General features: G+C 40.5%; 1 protein-coding gene across 13 annotated transcripts in view; it reads right to left on the reverse strand.

Moving 5' to 3' along the window:
* CACNA1D (calcium voltage-gated channel subunit alpha1 D) overlaps positions 1 to 20,237 on the reverse strand; it is a 392,778-nt gene that overhangs the window by 167,417 nt on the left and 205,124 nt on the right. For 7 of the 13 annotated variants that reach the window (XM_065551032.1, XM_065551031.1, XM_065551034.1 and 4 more), the window contains exon 8: positions 2,661 to 2,764. The exons of 2 other annotated variants lie outside the window; for them this stretch is intronic. In XM_065551032.1, coding sequence (XP_065407104.1) covers positions 2,661 to 2,764 — 104 coding nt within the window. Of the gene's footprint in view, positions 1 to 2,660; positions 2,765 to 3,446; positions 3,551 to 20,237 lie in introns of all 13 variants that reach the window. 4 more of the 13 variants (XM_065551033.1, XM_042849784.2, XM_042849783.2 and 1 more) reach the window with 1 other exon arrangement.

Genomic DNA, 20,237 nt, shown 5'->3' on the forward strand with positions numbered 1-20,237 from the left:
ATTTTTTACACATAAATCCCAACAGGCCTAAAGAGAACCTCTGTAGATTATATTTTGTTTTAAATATAAGTGGAATTTGTATTACAATGTATTCACGTCATTTTTCTTAAACATGGAAGTCACATACAATCTGGAGATGAGGGTGTTAGATTGCTTATTTTGGGGCAAACCCTGCTCATTCCTCCAGGGTCACAAAAGGCCCAAAGTGCTACTGAGCCAGTGCACTTATGCAGCATAGGGGAGGGAACTAAATTTGAGAGGACTTTACCCCATGTGCTATGGACATCCCAGTGCAGCTGCAGTTGAAGGTGGGTGACAGGGACTTGGGGAAAGAATGAGATCTCTGGACTAATGGATCAACCACTTCATGGATCCACTGGCCACTAACCTGCCTCAGAGTGGGCACACATAACAGGAGATATTGCATGCCTGGTGCTGCAACAATTGCAGAGCAAATCTACGTCCTGCAAAATTCTTCTTTACCAAACTTGGCTAATTGGGCGAGCAGCACGGAATTGTATTTAGCCTTTTAGAATCTCTATCCCAAATGTTTGGGTTGGCAAATACAATACAGGAGCAGATAAAAAGTTTTATTTTACCTTTTCACCAGTTCTAGCCAGAGTCCCTGTTCTAAGTATATAGGGAATAAAACTTTACTTAGTAGTAAGAATGCAAAAGAAAACATTTAACTGGCCTCACTGCATTTAAAATGTTAACGAGCTTTATAAAACATTTAAATTTTACTATCTCAACATTAAAATTGGCTATAAGTGTCTATTTGAATTTCCTAAGTTTTGTGTGGATTATGATATCAAATCTGATATTACTATTCCTTACAAATTAAAAAAAACATAAGAACTAAACCAATAACAATGCATCTGAGTCTGGCAGCAGAAAGGAGGTATATTTAATTAATTGCTCCCAGAGCACAGCTTCTCAGGATAGGAGGAAAATAATTGCTATTAATGACCCTTTCGAGGCTCAGGGGACAGGATCATTGAAAGCCTGGTCCTGCATTGACTTTAGTGAGAGCTCTGGAGTGACAAGGAATGTTAGATGTTGGCATCAACATATCAGAGGTAAATCATGCAGCAAACATCCTCCTCTCTCTTCTTCTTTCTTCTCACTTCTCTTTTTCAGTGAGATTGTGACATGAAAACTAACCCCTGAATCTTGCAAAGACTTACACATTTGTCACTGAATATAATGAAATCAATGGGACTGTTCACAATATATAAGCTAAGAATGTGTGTAAGACTTTGTAGGATTGAGGCCTAAATCAGACAATCATCACCTGCCTTTATTCAGTCTCTCTTTTCCTTTTCTTCCCCTTCCTCCTTACAGAAGGCTTGTGACATTCAGGTAACTCATCACTTTCCCTATTTTCCTCAAATTCTCTGCATAATGAAATCCTACCCTATAAATAGCATGTAATTTTTTAAATTATATTTTTAAAACCAACTCTTTGACAAACAGGATCTCACAGAATAGATATTTAGCAGGGTAATGGGACATTTTGCGCTTGGTTCTCTAAAAATACATATTTTCTCTGTAAAATATTGTGATATTTTTTAAATATCAAAAGCACACCATGGAGAAATAGTGAAGAAGGCTATGCACACAATCGAGGTCTGGTGACACCACAAACTACTCTAGCTTTTTCTCATAAGGCTTGGTCCTGCTCCCATTGAAATTAAAGGGATTTTTTCCATTGACTTCAATGACAGTACAATCTGGCCCAAAGTTCCCAAGAAGCCATTGTTCCAAACCTCACTTGTTAACTCATAGTTAACTATAGATAATATAATTCACACCAGTATCTAATGTTTCAGTTTAGGTTCAAATACCTGTAGTATCTTTTCCTTTATTCTTAAACAAACGTATAAGATCCTTACCATAAACCATGTTTTATAACTATACTCCACAGATAAAAACACCCAGTCAGTTCATTAGTATTTGGCTAACATGTGTTTGGTTCTATGTACGTGGAACAATGAACTGCCTATAAATTTATCACTGAATAGCATGTTACATGGACAGCTGAGTTCAGATAAATGTATAAGGTCAATCCTGCAAGGTGCTGGTTGCCCACAACTCTCATTTAAGTCAATGGGAACTAATAATACCCAGCACTATAGTACAGAAGACAGAATAGGACACTTTGCAGAACAGGGAACTTTATAATCCAAACATACCCTCTCTATATATTAAAGAACCTGATGCACCTGTTAAAAATAGTTGCTATACATGACTGATAATTATAAAGAGGGCTCAATTTACTGTATATACATTTGAACAAAAACACAAGTAAGACTTTCAGAAGGGGACAATGGTTCTTACCTAGCGGAAAAATGTTTGTACAGGTGTCATCCATCTCTCATTGTGTGCAAAATAATGTATCTGACTACTGGAAGTAATTTTACAATGAGGTAATTAGTGCCTCATTTAATGAATAGTTTTTGGCAAGCACTGTAAACACACATGATGTCGCAGATAGGTACAGGCACAAGGATCACACAATTCAGTCAAAAGAGCAAACGTTGGTAGGATGACATAAGATTTGAGACACATGCAAAAAGCCATCACTGAGAAGCTTGAATAAATGCATAGGCCACCTTACAAGTTGCAGCAGAATATACAACGTTAACTCAACTGCTTACCCACTAAGTACACCAAGAACCAGGTTAAGTACGAAAAATGAGCCAAGGATGATAAGACTAACAAAATAGATCCATGGCCATTCACATCCTATTGCATCATTTACCTGTAAAATGTAAGGAAATAAGTTATGATTCAGCCATTCATTAAATAGCAGAGTCCTTTTAGCAGCTGCCAGATCACATAGGTATGCATTGTTCCAAAATAAACCTTACTTTTTAGTATCTGTCATCTCCAGCACTTAGTTACACATCAGCCTCTAATTTTTTTCCATTGTATATTATTAGGAAAAGAAAAATTGGTTCCTCTTCTGAATGCTGAAAATATCCATTAAATCTGTTAGGTATTTGGCTTAGTTAATTTTTAAGACAAGTGGACTCATATTTAACTTCTTTACTTACCCAAATAAGTTTGCAGATGTTATGCTCTGTAACAGAAGGCATGTTTTAAAACATCACATTTAAATGAAAGGTATTTATAGTGGGGGGGGGGGTTATATAATTTAGCCTCAAGTTAAGTACGAACACAAAGCCCATATGCTGGTAACATTTTAATTTTTTTTAAAATAAATCTCTGGTTTTGGTATCTGTACATTATTTTCAGGGTCTATGTCTTGGTTATGGTAAACTGTTTCTGCTTTAGGTATACAGCACAACTGCAGGAAGAGAGGAAGCTCTTTTTAAACCACATCAACACTGCACATAAGCTCACCTGTACAATATAACCTGTGTGTTCATAGCAACTGAATTCAGGACTCTGCTTTCATGATGAAAAAGGTGTATGCTTACCCGCTCAATACACCAAGAACAAGATTTAGTACGAAAAATGACCCAAAGATGACGAGACTGACAAAATACACCCATGGCAATTCAAATCCCATAGCATCATTCATCTGTAAGAAATAAGATGATCTTATAGAAGTAGTTTCCTATAGTATGTAATAAGGAAGAATTAGAGAAAAAGAAAAGAGAGCTTTATAATGCAGTGAGACAATATTCTATGCATTTTCCTTAACATTCATTGGAGGAGGCCCACAGGAGGAGGAGTAAAGCACTGGCCACATTCACTTCACATTCCCAGCACACACACTGAAAGAAAAGAATGACTATTGCATAGCTTTGCAACTGAAAATCATTTTGCCAAACATATAAAGGCAGTAAAGCAGGAATTTTGTTTTTTGCTTAATACTTTGCATACAATCCCAATTTCAGAAAATGTTTCTCTTAACTATAAAATAAAACAACACTTATAAAATGATATTTAAGACATTTGGGATTTTTTTTCATTTTTAATATCAGCATATTTCTTACCTATACCTACTTGGATTTTCTTTTAAAAAGCATACACTAAAAGGTAAAACAGATACATTGCAATAATATAAATATCCTATTATTTTTCTATAGCAAATAATTTCAATAAACTCCTTACCATAAATATATAATTGGGTGCAGTGAGATATTCTTAATCAGTTTGTTAAGAACTATAGTGGGAATATATTTGTGTAACTCAAAAGTTTTATAAGTAAAACCTGTGTTATCCTGCACTTGATCAACCAGAAAGCTCTATTAACCAGCATTTCTGCTTTCTCCCAATACAAATCTTCTATCTAGTAACCAGGACGAGTATATTGCCCAGGAGGTTATGCAACTGCACATTCTGCACTCTACTTTTATGCAAAAGAGGCAGAAGTAAGCAAACTGATACCAGGGATTTATTCAAAAAAGCAGCTTCCAGAATGTGTCCATAGGGTCATTACAGATTCAGCCCAATCTTCTACACCTTCTACATCTACAATGATAATTGATGTTGATCATGATGACCCTGAGGCACTGCGAGATCCTGGAGTGCCTTCTGAATCATCAATGAAAGATTAAATTATGTTCAGTATAGTTTTAGTGTTAAGTGTATTTTTAGTGATCTGGGTGTACGTCATGCACTGCCCATAGTGATATGTAGTGTTATAAAATAACCTACTGTATAGAAAACTTTACCTGTATATACCTAAGTGTTTCAAGAAACCAACCACTACTGGATTGATGAGTACCTGTATACTATTTTATACTTTATTCATTTTATTGAATTCTAATTCTTTGAAAATTGGTATTCCATTGTTAAGTATAACTTTTAGTTAACTGGAATTTTTGATTAACCGGCACCCCCAATTCCTCCAACATGCCGGATTTGGGGCTTGATCCTGAAGTCCTTTTCCAGGAAAAATCCAACTGACTAAAATTAGAATTTTTTAAGGACTATAGGGTTGGGCACTTTATTGTGAATCAAACATTAGGCAACTCTTCTTCCCCTTCTTTAAAAGTGTGTGTGTGTGTGTGTGTGTGTGTGTGTGTGTGTGTGTGTGTGTGTGTGTGTGTGTGTGTGTGTGTGTGTGTGTGTGTGAAATAGGATTTAAAGACATGTAACTTCTACTCAAACTCCTGCTAAAGGATCTGAATCCTGTCATTAATATCCCTATTATAAGAGCTCTGATTCTTTTTTAAACAGAGAAAGAAAACCTTGATAAGTTTTATTTCTCATTTTATTTTAAAATCTTATTACAAAGCCTCCATTTCCACAAGGTAAAAGTATGCCCTACACTTGGTCACAGTTTAACACATACATAAATCTTTGCAGAATCAAGGCCTTGGACAGTTCTCAGTATTACTCAGTTAGCTGTAGTGAAGTAATGTATATTAATTTTTGTTTCACTTAAAAAAAATGACTAATTCCGTTTACTTCCAATATGACTAAAAAGAGAAGATCAATCACCAAGTTCTTATATGTCTTTTTAAAATAATCTATGCCAGATCATTTTTCTATTAAAAATATTTTATGTAACAGAAGAGGTTTTAAATAAGTGACAGATTTTACAGGACTCAATAGAAAAATTAAACACAGAAAAACTTTTAAGCAGCACAGAGGGTTTTTTTGTAGGGTTTTTGTTTTGTTTTGTTTTGTCTTATTTTGGTACTGGGGGAAGACTGTCATTGTATCAGGTTTCAGAGTGGTAGCCATGTTAGTCTGTATCAGCAAAAACAATGAAGAGTCCTTGTGGCACTTTAGAGACAAACAAATTTATTTGGGCATAAGCTTTTGTTGGCTAAAACCTACTTCATCAAATGCATGGAGTGGAACATACAGTAGGGAGGCATAAATACACAGCACAGAAAGATGGGAGTTGCCTTACAAAGTGCGGGGGTCAATGCTAATGAGCCAATTTAATTTAAGTTGGAAGTAGGCAATTCTCAACAGTTGACAAAAAGGGGTGGAAATGACTTTTGTAGTGTTAATGAGCCAATGTAAACAAGATGGCCCATTTCAAACAGTTGACAGGAAGGAAGTATTTAGCAAGGGGAAATTAGGTTTTGTAAAAACAACTAGGAGTACTTGTAGCACCTTAGAGACTAACAAATTGATTTAGTTTCACCAGCAACTACACACCACACCACAGAAACACCAACCCAGGAACCTATCCCTGTAGCAAACCTCGTTGCCTACTCTGTCCCCATATCTACTCTGGCAACAGCATCAGAGGACCCAACCACATCAGCCACACCATCAAGGGCTCATTCACCTGCACATCCACTAATGTCATATATGCCATCATGTGCCAGCAATGCCCCTCTGCCATGTACATTGGCCAAACCGGACAGTCCCTCCGCAAAAGAATAAATGGACACAAATCGGACATCAGGAATGGTAACATACATAAGCCAGTAAGTGAACACTTCAATCTCCCTGGTCATTCTATTACAGATTTAAAAGTCACTATCATTGAACAAAAAAACTTCAGAAACAGACTTCAAAGAGAAACAGCAGAACTAACATTCATTTGCAAATTCAACACCATTAATCTGGGCTTGAATAGGGACTGGGAGTGGCTGGCTCATTACAGAAGCAGCTTTTCCTCTCCTGGAATTGACACCTCCTCATCTACTATTGGGAGTGGACTACATCCACCCTGATTGAATTGGCCCTGTCAACACTGGTTCTCCACTTGCGAAGTAACTCCCTGCTCTCCATGTGTCAGTATATAATGCCTGCATCTGTATGAATCCGAAGAAGTGAGGTTTTTACTCACGAAAGCTTATGCCCAAATAAATCAGTTAGTCTTTAAGGTGCCACCAGACTCCTTGTTGTTTTTTTAGTTTCTGTAGTGACCCATCCACTCCCAGTCTCTATTCAGGCCTAATTTGATGGTGTCCAGTTTGCAAATTAATTCCAGTTCTGCAATTTCTCGTTGGAGTCTGTTTTTGAAGTTTTTTTGTTGAAGAACTGCCACTTTTAAGTCTGTTATTGAGTGACCAGGGAGATTGAAGTGTTCTCCTACTGGTTTTTGAATGCTATAATTCCTGATGTCAGATTTGTGTCCAGTTATTCTTTTGCGTTTGGCCAATGTACATGGCAGAGGGGCATTGCTGGCACATGATGGCATATATCACATTGGTAGATGTGCAGGTGAACGAGCCCCTGATGGTGGGGCTGATGTGGTTAGGTCCTATGATGGTGTCCCTTGAATAGATATGCGGATATAGTTAGCACTGGGGTTTGTTGCAGGGTTTGGTTCCTGGATTAATGTTTTTGTTGTGTGGTGAGAACTTGCTTCAGGTTGGGGGGCTGTCTGTTAGCGAGGACTGGTCTGTCTCCCAAGGTCTGTGACAGTGAGGGATCATCCTTCAGGATAGGTTGTAGATCCTTGATGAAGCGCTGGAGAGGTTTTAGTTGAGGGCTGTAGGTGACAGCTAGTGGTGTTCTGTTACTTTCTTTGTTGGGCCTGTCTTGTAGTAGGTGACTTCTGGGTACCCTTCTGGCTCTGTCAATCTGTTTCTTGACTTCAGCAGGTGGGTATTGTAGTTTTAAGAACACTTGATAGAGATCCTGTAGGTGTTTGTCTCTGCCTGAGGGATTGGAGCAATACCCACCTGGTGAAGTGAAGAAACAGATTGACATCTGTGTATTTATACCTCCCTACTGTATATTCCACTCCATGCATCTGATGAAGTGGGTTTTAGCCCATGAAAGCTTATGCCTAAATGCATTTGTTAGTCTCTAAAGTGCCACAAGGACTCCTCGTTGTTTTTATCATTGTATCGCAACACAGCAATATTATCCCTAAAAACCCTAACTAAATAGCAAGGACCAAGTCATCCCCTGCTCCTGAAAATTCACAGGAAGGAAAAAAGTAGACTCATCTACCCTCAAACTTTCTGTGGAGGTCCCACAGGGCTTGGTCCCCTTCTCTTTCCCCTCTATACCTCATCTCTAGGTTATCTCATCCATAAACACAAAATCAATGACAGTACCGTCTCTATACTGATGACTCACAGATCTACCTCTCTGCTTCAGACTGTCTCTTTCTGTCCAAATTAAAATCTCAGCCTGTGTCTCTGACATTTACTTGTGGATGTCTAGCCATCAACTCAAGCAAACATAGCTAACACAGAGCTCCTAATCTCTCTCTAAGTCTTCGCCGCTACCTCCTTTCTTGATTACTGTAGACAGCATCACCATCCTGCCTGTCATTCAGGCCCATAACCGGCATGTCTTCTTCAACTCAGACCTCTCTCTAGGTCCTCATATCCAAGCTATATCTAAATCTTGCTGATTCTTTCTGCATAACATCTCTAAGATACAGTCTTTCCTACCCGTCCACACAACTAAAACTCCTACCCAAGCACTCATCATCTTGCATCTCAATTACAGCAACATCCTTCTCTCTGGCCTTGACAAATGCAAACTTGTCCCACTCACATCCATTCACAATGATGGGGCAAAATTCATTCTCCCAGCCCATCACTTGCACCCTGTTATCTCTCTGAGTCCCTCCACTGGCTCCCTCTCCTCTGTCACATCGAACATAATCTGCTCGTATTCACTTTCAGGGCCCTTCACATTCAGTCCCCACCCTATCTATCATATCTTTCATTTGCTTTGTTGAAAGATACCAGAAGAAAAAGGTCAATCTCACCCAGTGTTGATGACAGCTTTTTGCTGGTGTAAACCATCTGAGAAGACCCCAAATGACATTTACAGCCTCCCTTGTGTGAGGTTCAAGTCTGGGGAGCTCAACATGATCATTGCAAGCCAACAAGATGCTGATTTGCTTAGCAAGGGAGCATGCCCAGAGCAGCCTGAGTTTGTGCTAGTTTAGCACCATGTACCCCCAGAATGAAACCAAAGCTGCTTTCCCCACTTTCTTGCAGATACCAAGATGGGGGGGCTAAGTTTGAAACATCCTCTATGTGTCACAACAACCACGTTAGCACTTGTGATTTGCACATCCTTATGGTTGCTTCCCTGAATCTTCCCCTAATGTATTTTTACCACAAGCACTAGTTTCTAGCGTAAAACTCATGAAAGAAAAAATCACTTTACATTATGGTGATGCAATTTTAAGATCCAACATTATGTTACCATCCAGGGCTAACACCATTGCCATGAGAAAGTTGGGAATCACAGCTATTCAATGGTATAAATAATTTGCTAGGCTATTCTTAGTTCTTTGATGGACTAGTACACTTTTGGTGCTGATCTAAGATTGAATTCAGCATACCCTGGACCTCCAACCAGCATAAAAAGCCATGCAATTTACAGTCTCCTTCAAAGGCATGTCCCCTGATCCAGTAATGTTAGTTGGGTCCCATTCCCTGTATGTTCAAAGGCAAGCCAAGATGTCACTCGGGATGCTACAGATGACAGGGACTGGATTCTTGCCCAACTCTATCAGACAGAGATCTGGAATGTTAGACCCGCTCTACCATTTTACAAGGTCAAGAAATTGGAATCTATTACTGCACTATTCCAGGGGGAGAGATTACAAAGAGGAGGCCACAAATGCCCTATCTCAGTTTTGTCCCAAATCCCTACTTTAAGCCTTTTCTTCAATCCACTTTGTGTCTTTCAAAATAAGCAAGTAAAATCAGATGATCCCAAATAACATAGTTGCTGTGAAATGCAAGATGAAATAATTAAGGATATTCAGGTACCATCCATACCTTACTATCTACTGAAAAATTATCTCCCTCTAGTCTACATTCCAACACCTGGAACAGATTCCAGAATTGGTGTGCAGATCAGGACTTTAATGTGCATATGGCCTTTCCATTTGAAATACCCTGTATTTTCTCAAACTGGTATCACCCTTGGACTCAGAGAGAACATACTGGAGGACCAAATGTCCAATTTCAAGACAATCTTAAGGAGCTCAGGCTTGCTCTCCTGTCTCATTCTCTCACTCACAGATTTCTAAAAACATAGGTCTGAACCTACCTCCTCTCGTGATTTTTTATTACCTATTTCTTCAGGCACTTATTCAATCTCCATTCAAACTATTATTATACTTCCTGTACATTAAGCTAAATTTTTAATTGCAATAACATTGACAAAGTGAATATCTGAGCCAGAAGCCCTTTCCATTCAGAGACAGCTCATTTAATGAAAGCCAAATGGCACTCTGCCTACCTCAAAACTTTATTCCAAAATTCAAGACAGATTTCCACAGGTCAAAAGAGACAACCCAAATGTCATTTTGTCCATAATCCAAAACAAAAACAGAGGCATGGCTTAGCTATCAGCTAGGTTGAGAAAATTTCCCTCTCCAGAAACAAGTATATTTGCGAGCCCAAAGCGTTATTTGTGGTCTCTCACCCAAAGTGCAGAGCAAATCCTGGCTCTAGCCAAGGATTCAACTGTGAGACGGATCAGGAGCTATAGCTAAGAAGCATAAAAGACCAAAAGGCCTAAATCCTCCCCATGAATGCCACTGCATGTCAAATCCATGCTGTGTCCTTTTTCTGGACCAAAAAGCGCTGTACATTGCCAAAACAGGTTTGTAAAGCTGCCATGTGGACCACTTATTATATGTGCCAGTCACCCCACCTTCTTTCTTTTTCTCTCACCCTAACCTTAGAGAGCTCTCACTGTGATTCATATTCTGACAGTACTGGATCAGGAAAGCTGAAGGACAAAAGGAATACTTTTCATACCAGTCAATTTGATCTCTCTATAATAGCAGGTCCTCCAGTACAGAGGCACATAATCTTCATTTACGTCAGTATTTGTCAGCATTTATTCTTACATTGTTGCCACTTCTTGACTATGCTGTGTCATTTTTATGCCATTTGCACTGGCATTAAATCAGTTTACATAGTACATTTTAACAGCCTTGAAACACTCATTCTTGTGTAGAATGATCGCCCTGCCCTCCCTTCCATGAGGGACACAGTGACTGACAGATCTGGCTGCCTGTGAGCTCCCAGTAAAGGGTCACAACTTACAGTCCAGGATCAAGGAACATGCTATTTTGGAGAAATAAAATTGGAAGGTAAGAAACAATTTCCTTTTCTTATCAATCTGAATATACCATCAGAGCCCAAAGGTACATATGCCCACTGAAGACAGAGAAAGTTTATCTGTGCATACATATCCTTAACACTATAGGTAATACAGGGGTGAGTACAAGAAGAATGTCTCATTGTCTCAACTCTGTTGAAATCCTATAGCGTACCCTGGCAGGAAAAAGATGGGTTAAAACCTAAGAGCACCATACTTCCATAAGGCACAGCTCTGTCAGCCAATGAGGCATACCTACTAATAGGAGTTATAGGGAGCATAATGCTTCATACAGGACCCAGGAGTCTCAAAGAAGAGCCATGAATATACCTTTTCCCAGGGAGCAGAATGTGCTCCGCTCTATCCTATAGCCCCACCACTGCAGTCTTGCTGTCAGAAACAATGGTGGGGATGGCCAGGCCTAGCAGTTGGAGCCATGGCAGTCTGGCTTAGTGGTTGGAGCCAGAATCAGGAGACCAGAGTGGGGCTGGAGCAAGGCTGGAGTGAGTGCAAGGCTGGAGCGGATTAGGAATAGGAGTGAGAGCAGGACTAGGAACAGGGCTGGAGCAAGAGCAAGGCTGAAGCGGGCTAAGGCTTGGGAAGTCTGTTACTACAGACAGGCAGGAGAGTGTTCCAAGCCCTGGAGTGACATTGAGCAGAGCAGACTGAGCTGCTATTCCTCCTGTGGGGCTTACAGACCTGCTCTGGGAGTCACCAAACCAGTTCCTGGCTTCTGGATTGACTGGAGTCCATCATAGGAGTCACTCATCGCCTTACACTTGCACTGAACAGAGTGCAAGGATCAGACTGTGAACAAGTCCTTTATAACGCTGCAAGAGGTGGTGCAGGCACCTTTCTCCCCTCTCCCCACCACCAGCTTGTGTACCAGCCACAATCTTTTTCTATTTAGGACCTGATTTTAGCAGTGCTGGGTATCAACAGCTCCCACTGAAGTCAATGCGAATTGCCATTGCTCAACACCTTGATTCCTGCTGTACAGTTTGTATATTGGACTAATATACTCTCTCAGGTGTAACATTGAGAGTGTAGCATCATTTTAAAACAAAATGGTAACACTTCAAATCGATTAACAAATCAACATTTACTGAGTTATTATACAGGGGTATTTGCAATACTCCAGTTTAACCCAATACAAACTAAAAAATAACTACTGTCTCTCAGATACCAGTGTGTGGTAACTGCTGGTGAGGTATCCCAAACCTGGGTAAAGTTGCATGCAAATCCAGGCCTAAGTTCTCTTAAAATGTGGCACTCAGGGCCGGCGCAACCCATTAGGCGACCTAGGCGGTCGCCTAGAGCACTACAATTTGGGGGGCGGCGACCGCGGCAGTATTTCGGCGGCAGGACCTTCCGCTGCCTCTGTGGGGGGTGGCATTTCGGGGTGGGACCTTCCGCCACCTAGGGCGGCAGAAGAGCTGGCAGCGCTCCTGGTGGCACTGGCTTGCTGAAAAGTTGTAAGCTTCTTTGAACCTACAGATGAATCTGGACTTGAATTATGGGATTTTAATAAATCAGTGTCATTACATCTCTAACATTTGTTTCTGTCCGGCTTCTTTTCCATAAAGTTTCAAACTGGTTTGCTGGTTTAAAATTTATAACATCTTAACTGACATTTAAGTTGGTATCAGAGGGGTAGCCGTGTTAGTCTGAATCTGTAAAAAGCAACAGAGGTTCCTGTGGCACCTTTGAGACTAACAGAAATATTGGGAGCATAAGCTTTCGTGGGTAAGAACCTCACTTCTTCAGATGAAGTATTGGGAGCATAAGCTTTCGTGGGTAAGAACCTCACTTCTTCAGATGCATCTGAAGAAGTGAGGTTCTTACCCACGAAAGCTTATGCTCCCAATATTTCTGTTAGTCTCAAAGGTGCCACAGGACCCTCTGTTGCTATTTAAGTTGGTGAATTTATTAACCGGTGGCTAGAACATCCTTGGTACCACCTTAGAAATGATAATAAACTACAAACCCAATTTCTTGAAGGGTTTACAAAGCCCTCAGAAATCAGGGTTTTGTGAACAGGGGGAATTGATCCAGCAGGCTTTTAAGTCTGCACTGTAGGTTCACGAACCTGAGAGCACAGACGTCGAAGCCTGCTGGGAAGCTCCATTCATTTTAGAGGATTCCAAACAGCATTTCAGCCAGTGGTCCCCCAAGCTGCAATGGAGTTAACATAAATCTGGTTAAAGGGGCTGGGCGTCAAGTATAGCAGCTCCTCTAAACCTGGCCACCTGTAAAAGGGCCTAGCTTTACCTATGCTATACTCTGGGCTCTGGAACAAAAGCACAGATTTCTCTGACTCTTTCCTGGGCTGGCTGGATTCATCTTCACTGCACTGCAGACCTGGGGATCCTGCAGCCCACAGACAGGTGCACCTGTGGGTTGTGAATTCTGAGGCCGTTACTTTGTTGTGAATTTCACCTCACTGCCATTTGGTAAACCAGGTTTGTAACTGACATGCTGGTAAGGGTTCTGGCTAAAAGAGTCTAAACGAGTCTAAGAGAATCTGCCGAAAGCTGAGAGTCTAAGCAAGGTTTATTGAAGAGAATGGATAAAGGTTACATTATCTTAGATTCCCTTATAATTACTTAAGGTCACTTCTGAATTTGAACTTCATTTTTCTAAAGGTAAAACGTGCTATTAAAATGCATAGCATTACTATGTTTCCAGACAACTCTCTACATTTAAACATCATGTAAGAAAATAACTTGAGTATTATTAGATTCATAGAATCATGGAATATCAGGGTTCGAAGGGACCTCAGGAGGTATCTAGTCCAAACTCCTACTCTAAGCAGGACCAATCCAAAACTAAATCATCCCAGCCAGGGCTTTGTCAAGCCTGACCTTAAAAACCTCTAAGGAAAAAGATTCCACCACCTCCTTAGGTAACCCATTCCAGTGCTTCACCACCCTCCTAATGAAAAAGTTTTTCCTAATATCCAACTTAAACCACCCCCACTGCAACTTGAGACCATTACTCCTTGATCTATCATTTGCTACCACTGAGAACAGTCTAGATCCATCCTCTTTGGAACCCCCTTTCAGGTAGTTGAAAGCATCTATCAAATCCCCCCTCATTTTTCTCTTCTGCAGACTAAATAATCCCAGTTCCCTCAGCCTCTCCTCATAAATCATGTGCTCCAGCCCCCTAATCATTTTTGTTGCCTTCTACTGGACTCTTTCCAATGTTTCCACATCCTTCTTGTAGTGTGGGGCCCAAAACTGTTCACATTACTCCAGATGAGGCCTCACCAATGCCGAATAGAGGGGAATGATCACGTCCCTTGATCTGCTGGCAATTCTCCTACTTACACAGCCCAAAATGCCGTTAGCCTTCTTGGCAACAAGGGCACACTGTTGCCTCTATCCAGCTTCACGTCCACTGTAACCCCTAGGTCCTTTTCTGCAGAACTGCTGCCTAGCCGGTCCGTCCCTAGTCTGTAGCAGTGCATGGGATTCTTCCTTCCTAAGTGCAGGACTCTGCACTTGTCCTTGTTGAACCTCATCAGATTTCTTTTGGCCCAATCCTCTAATTTGTCTAGGTCCCTCTGTATCCTATCCCTACCCTCCAGCGTATCTACCACTCCTCCCAGTTTAGTGTCATCTGCAAACTTGCTGAGGGTGCAATCCAAGCCATCCTCCAGATCATTAATTAAGATATTGAACAAAACCGGCCCCAGGACTCACCCTTGGGACACTCCGCTTGATACCGGCTGCCAGCTAGACATGGAGCCATTGATCACTACCCATTGAACCCGATGATCTAGCCAGCTTTCTATCCACCTTATAGTCCATTCATCCAGCCCATACTTCTTTAACTTGCTGGCAAGAATACTGTGGGACACCGTATCAAAAGCTTTGCTAAAGTCAAGGAATAACACGTCCACTGCTTTTCCCTCATCCACAGAGCCAGTTATCTCATCATAGAAGGCAATTAGGTTAGTCAGGCATGACTTGTCCTTGGTGAATCCATGCTGACTGTTCCTGATCACTTTCCTCTCCTCTAAGTGCTTCAAAATTGATTCCTTGAGGACCTGCTCCATGATTTTTCCAGGGACTGAGGTGAAGCTGATTGGCCTGTAGTTCCCCGGATCCTCCTTCTTCCCTTTTTAAAAGATGGGCACTACATTAGCCTTTTTCGAGTCATCGGGGACCTCCCCCAATTGCCATGAGTTTTCAAAGATAATGGCCAATGGCTCTGCAATCACATCTGTCAACTCCTTTAGCCCCTCAGATGTAGTGCATCCGGCCCCATGGACTTGTGCTCGTCCAGCTTTTCTAAATAGTCCTGAACCACTTCTTTCTCCACAGAGGGCTGGTCACCTCCTCCCCATACTGTGCTGCCCAGTGCAGTAGTCTGGGAGCTGACCTTGTTCGTGAAGACAGAGGCAAAAAAGCACTGAGTACATTAGCTTTTTCCACATCCTCTGTCACTAAGTTGCCTCGCCCATTCAGTAAGGGGCCCACACTTTCCTTGACCTTCTTCTTGTTGCTAACATACTTGTAGAAACTCTTCTTGTTACTCTTAACATCCCTTGCTAGCTGTAACTCCAAGTGTGATTTGGCCTTCCTGATTTCACTCTTGCATGCCTGAGCAATATTTTTATACTCCTCCCTGGTCATTTGTCCAATCTTCCACTTCTTGTAAGCTTCTTTTTTGTGTTTAAGATCAGCAAGGATTTCACTGTTAAGCCAAGCTGATCGCCTGCCATATTCACTATTCTTTCTACACATCGGGATGATTTGTTCCTGCAACCTCAATAAGGATTCTTTAAAATACAGCCAGCTCTCCTGGACTCCTTTCCCCCTCATGTTATTCTCCCAGGGGATCCTGCCCATCAGTTCCCTGAGTGAGTCAAAGTCTGCTTTTCTGAAGTCCAGGGTCCGTATTCTGCTGCTCTCCTTTCTTCCTAGTGTCAGGATCCTGAACTCGACAATCTCATGGTCACTGCCTCCCAGGTTCCCATCCACTTTTGCTTCCCCTACTAATTCTTCCCTGTTTGTGAGCAGCAGGTCAAGAAGAGCTCTGCCCCTAGTTGGTTCCTCCAGCACTTGCACCAGGAAATTGTCCCCTACACTTTCCAAAAACTTCCTGGATTGTCTGTGCACTGCTGTATTGCTCTCCCGGCACACATCCGGGTGATTGAAGTCACCCATGAGAACCAGGGCCTGTGATCTAGTAACTTCTGTTAGTTGCCTGAAGAAAGCCTCGTCCACCTCATCTCCTTGGTCTGGTGGTCTATAGCAGACTCCCACCATGACAGCACCCTTATTGCTCACACTTCTAAATTTAATCCAGAGACTCTCAGGTTTTTCTGCAGTTTCATACCGGAGCTCTAAGCAGTCATATTGTTCTCTTACATACAATGCAACTCCCCATCTTTTCTGCCCTGCCTGTCCTTCCTGAACAGTTTATATCCATCCATGACAGTACTCCAGTCATGTGAGTTATCCCACCCAGTCTCTGTTATTCCAATCACATCATAATTCCTTGATTGTGCCAGGACTTCCAGTTCTCCCTGCTTGTTTCCCAGGCTTCTTGCATTTGTGTATAGGCAAGAGTCCTCCCCTCTTGCACTCTCCTACTCATGTTTCCTCCTGGTATCCCACTTCCCCACTTACCTTAATCTTTAGACCTCTCAAAACTGAGCCCAGATTTTACAATTTTTAATTTATAACCATTGTTAGCAATCTATTTGTTAGCTATTGTTAGCAATCTATAAAGAAGTGCATAAATTAGCCATCTACATGTTTATTCCTTAAAGCTAAACCTCTTCTTTTTATGATCATGATTTTAAAATCTTGGATTAAAGACTCAAAGTAAATTAGTATGCGGAATCTTACTGTTCTTAAATGCATTTTAGATACTTCTCTAGCACCCAGTATCTATGTGTTGTAGGTGATGACTCATTAGGTTAGTGTCTTTGGCCAGGCAAATAAAACATTTTAAGGTTATTTCTCCAAGGAAAGCCTGGATGTTAAATGTGGTTGTTTGAAAATAAAATAAGATTCTCCCATTTCTAAATAGCCAGCATAAGATCCCATTGTAACTTACAGCCAGAGGCCTACCTCGGTGGCAGATCAGAGCTAAACCACCACGATGGGAGCTCTGGGAAGTCCGCACACATGGCTTTCTCTTACACCAAGAAAATGAACTAGTGAGTGCTGCCTCATCTGCTGGGTAATCCAATGAGGGCACCTTAAATGGGGGCATCCTGCACCACCCAAGTGTCCCGAGGGTGATGAATCTTTGCCCTGTACCAACTAATTTGGTTTCAACCTGTTAAGATGGAGTTAATACTATTCCCTGTGGTTTGGATCTATCCATCTGACGAAGTGCGTGTTGCCCAGTTTATTTCACACATGAAACTTGTAAAGTATATGAAAAGGTTTGGTCATCTAAATCAATGTGCTCAACAAAACTGTCTATTTATAATTAGTAAAGTGAATGAGCAATAGTGTGAAAGATGGGTCCATCTAACTGTGCTCAATAATAAAGGGCTATAAGACAGAGATTAATAATACCAAGTATGATACTAAGTATATAATATCTTTTGAAACAATCTGTTTTAACAGCTAATTCTGCCGTGGGTTTTTTTGTTTGTTTGTTTTTTAGTGTTTTCTGAAAGACATGGATTCAAATATGGTATAATGGTCTACATTATTTGGATTGAAAACCAGTATGTGACTGGTATCTTAATTTACATAGAAGCTGTAAATCAAACAAAAGTTCCATATGCAGGTTGAACTCTATCCAATATGTTGTGTTATCACCTTAAGAGATTTGGGTTGCTTAAGAAAGACTTATAGACTAACAGACGTATTGGAGCATAAACTTTCGTGGGTGAATTCCACTACATGTATCTGACGAAGTGGGTATTCACCCACGAAAGCTTATGCTCCAATATGTCTGTTAGTCTATAAGGTGCCACAGGACTCTTTGTCGCTTTTTACAGATCCAGACTAACACAACTACGCCTCTGATACTTTAAGAAAGACTGTTCAAGTTATTGATCAGTCTTTCATTTGTTTCTTCCAGTAAAGGTTTTGGAGCAAGATGTAGTAATTCAACTGCGGGACCTTTTAGCAGATATCTGGAGTCTGATTTATTTCTAATCTAGTTTCCATCCATTTTATTTAAACTTTTGGGGGGCAAAATGCTCTTTTGAAGATTTACAGTGATAGATAAACCTGAGATACTAGAAATGAGGTGAGAATAAATCATCTTCAATTCCTGGATGAGTTCATGGGAATTGGTATCCTCCTGTAAGTAGTTTAAAATCATCTCTCTCCATGTGGACTCTGTGTGTTACACTGTTCATTTGAAACTATTACATTAAATCACCATCCCTCAGGGCTCTATATTCTAGACTTTTTAATATTTATATTTTCCCATTTCACAGTACTATTTGCAGGCCTGTGTTTGATTATCATATTTATGCAGATCTCTACCCTTCTCTCTGTTCCTGAAGTTTCTAATGAGCTGGTACAGCAATCTATTTCTAGCCTCTTTGCAATCTTAGCTTGGATGTTTCTTAGCTTTTTGGATCTAAATAAAAAAAGGTTTTAATTAGCCCAAATCAACATCTGAAATCTTTTACTGTACTCTCAGATTAAATTAGGTTCCACTGATTAATACTCAAGAATAAAAATCCAACATGCTATCTCTGGTTCTTAAATGTCATCTATGAAGCATGTTAATACTGTCATCCAAAATTCCTACCAGTCTATATGTAGCCAGAGATCCTGTGCTAGATTTCGAGCTGCCTAAGTCATCAAGGGCTGGGGGCATTGTGCACACAGCACAGTCAATCCCTTTGGGGGAAGACAGGCCTCGCTTCACTTGAGCATTTCCCTTGGATGACCCAGGAGTGTTGTTCACTGACACTAGGGGAGCAGTGTCAAGCAATGCTTAGCAAGTAGAAGGCAAGTGAAAGAAGCAATTAGGGGATTCTGTAGGGTATCCCACCAAAAAAATCTGGCATTGTCTGGGGAATATTTCTAGTCTATACTTACTCAAACGGATCGGAAGATTCTCATATATGCTTTGGTCTTCCTCAGACTGTAGGCTGCAATTCATTGTTGACTAGTATTTGTTTGGTTCTGTAATGTGTCTTCCATTTCTGTAGAGTCAGGAAGCTAAATTCCTAATAATGACTAATGTCTTACTTTATCTCTCCAGCTCTAGATGCTCTCTACAGGTTTCTGGCTTATCAATATACTGACTTCAAATTTTTAATATTTGATTGTTTACAAGACTGTATGTTTTTCACCAAGATATCTCCAGTCCTGTGTCTCCAGCTGAGCTTCCAGCTCAGTCTTGATAATACTTCTGTTGTGGGCTGCATCATTTTGTGTGTGGCCCACTGGTGTATTTTGTACTTCACCTGTGGGATTTTTTTGTGAATTAGATCTGCAGAATGTTTGGCTGCCTGTCAGACTAAGATCTAGACTTACTTCTTTGGCTGTTATTTCAACTAATTTATAAACATTTTTATTATGTTTTTGGTGAGCTGCTCTCTGTGATGCTTGCACTAAGAACACTATATAAAATAAAATGATTATTTGATTATCTGGTTGGTTTCCTGAATGTTTGATTGACAGGCTGAACAACCAACAGACTGACCTATTTTATTAGTGTAGTGATTCTCTTTGAAGTATTAATTGTGTCTTGTGTCCAGCTGTATTTAAGCAGGAGTTATAGCCATTATCTAAAATCTTCATTCTATTATTAAAAGAATTAATGATTGCATTATGTTTTTCTATGCACAAGAAGGAAAGATTTCCTTGTGCTTGTAAAAAGCTAATAAGAATATGATGGCTTTTGTTGTCTGTTATGAGAGTAAATTTAGAGAGGTATGGATGCTGTTTGGAGACTTTGTAAGTAAACAATATTAGGGTTTTTCACCCTTAGATAAAGGTGTGTTACTCTCAGTAACATTAATAGGAGGGACATGTTTACAAGGGATGTTCAAAAAGTTCAATACACCCCTAAAGTTTCACTGCATTCAGACAATGTTATAGAAATGATCATTTCAGTTAAAAAACTCTAAGATCATAGAATCATAGAATATTAGGGTTGGAAGAGACCTCAGGAGATCATCTAGTCCAATTCCTGCTCAAAGCAGGACCAACACCAACTAAATTATCCCAGCCAGGGCTTTGTCAAGCTGGGCCTTAAAAACCTCTAAGGATGGAGATTCCACCACCTCCTTAGGTAACCCATTCCAGTGC

The sequence above is a fragment of the Chrysemys picta genome, chromosome 7 (assembly GCF_011386835.1).
Source record: "Chrysemys picta bellii isolate R12L10 chromosome 7, ASM1138683v2, whole genome shotgun sequence".
In the NCBI taxonomy this organism is placed as follows: Eukaryota; Metazoa; Chordata; order Testudines; family Emydidae; genus Chrysemys; species Chrysemys picta.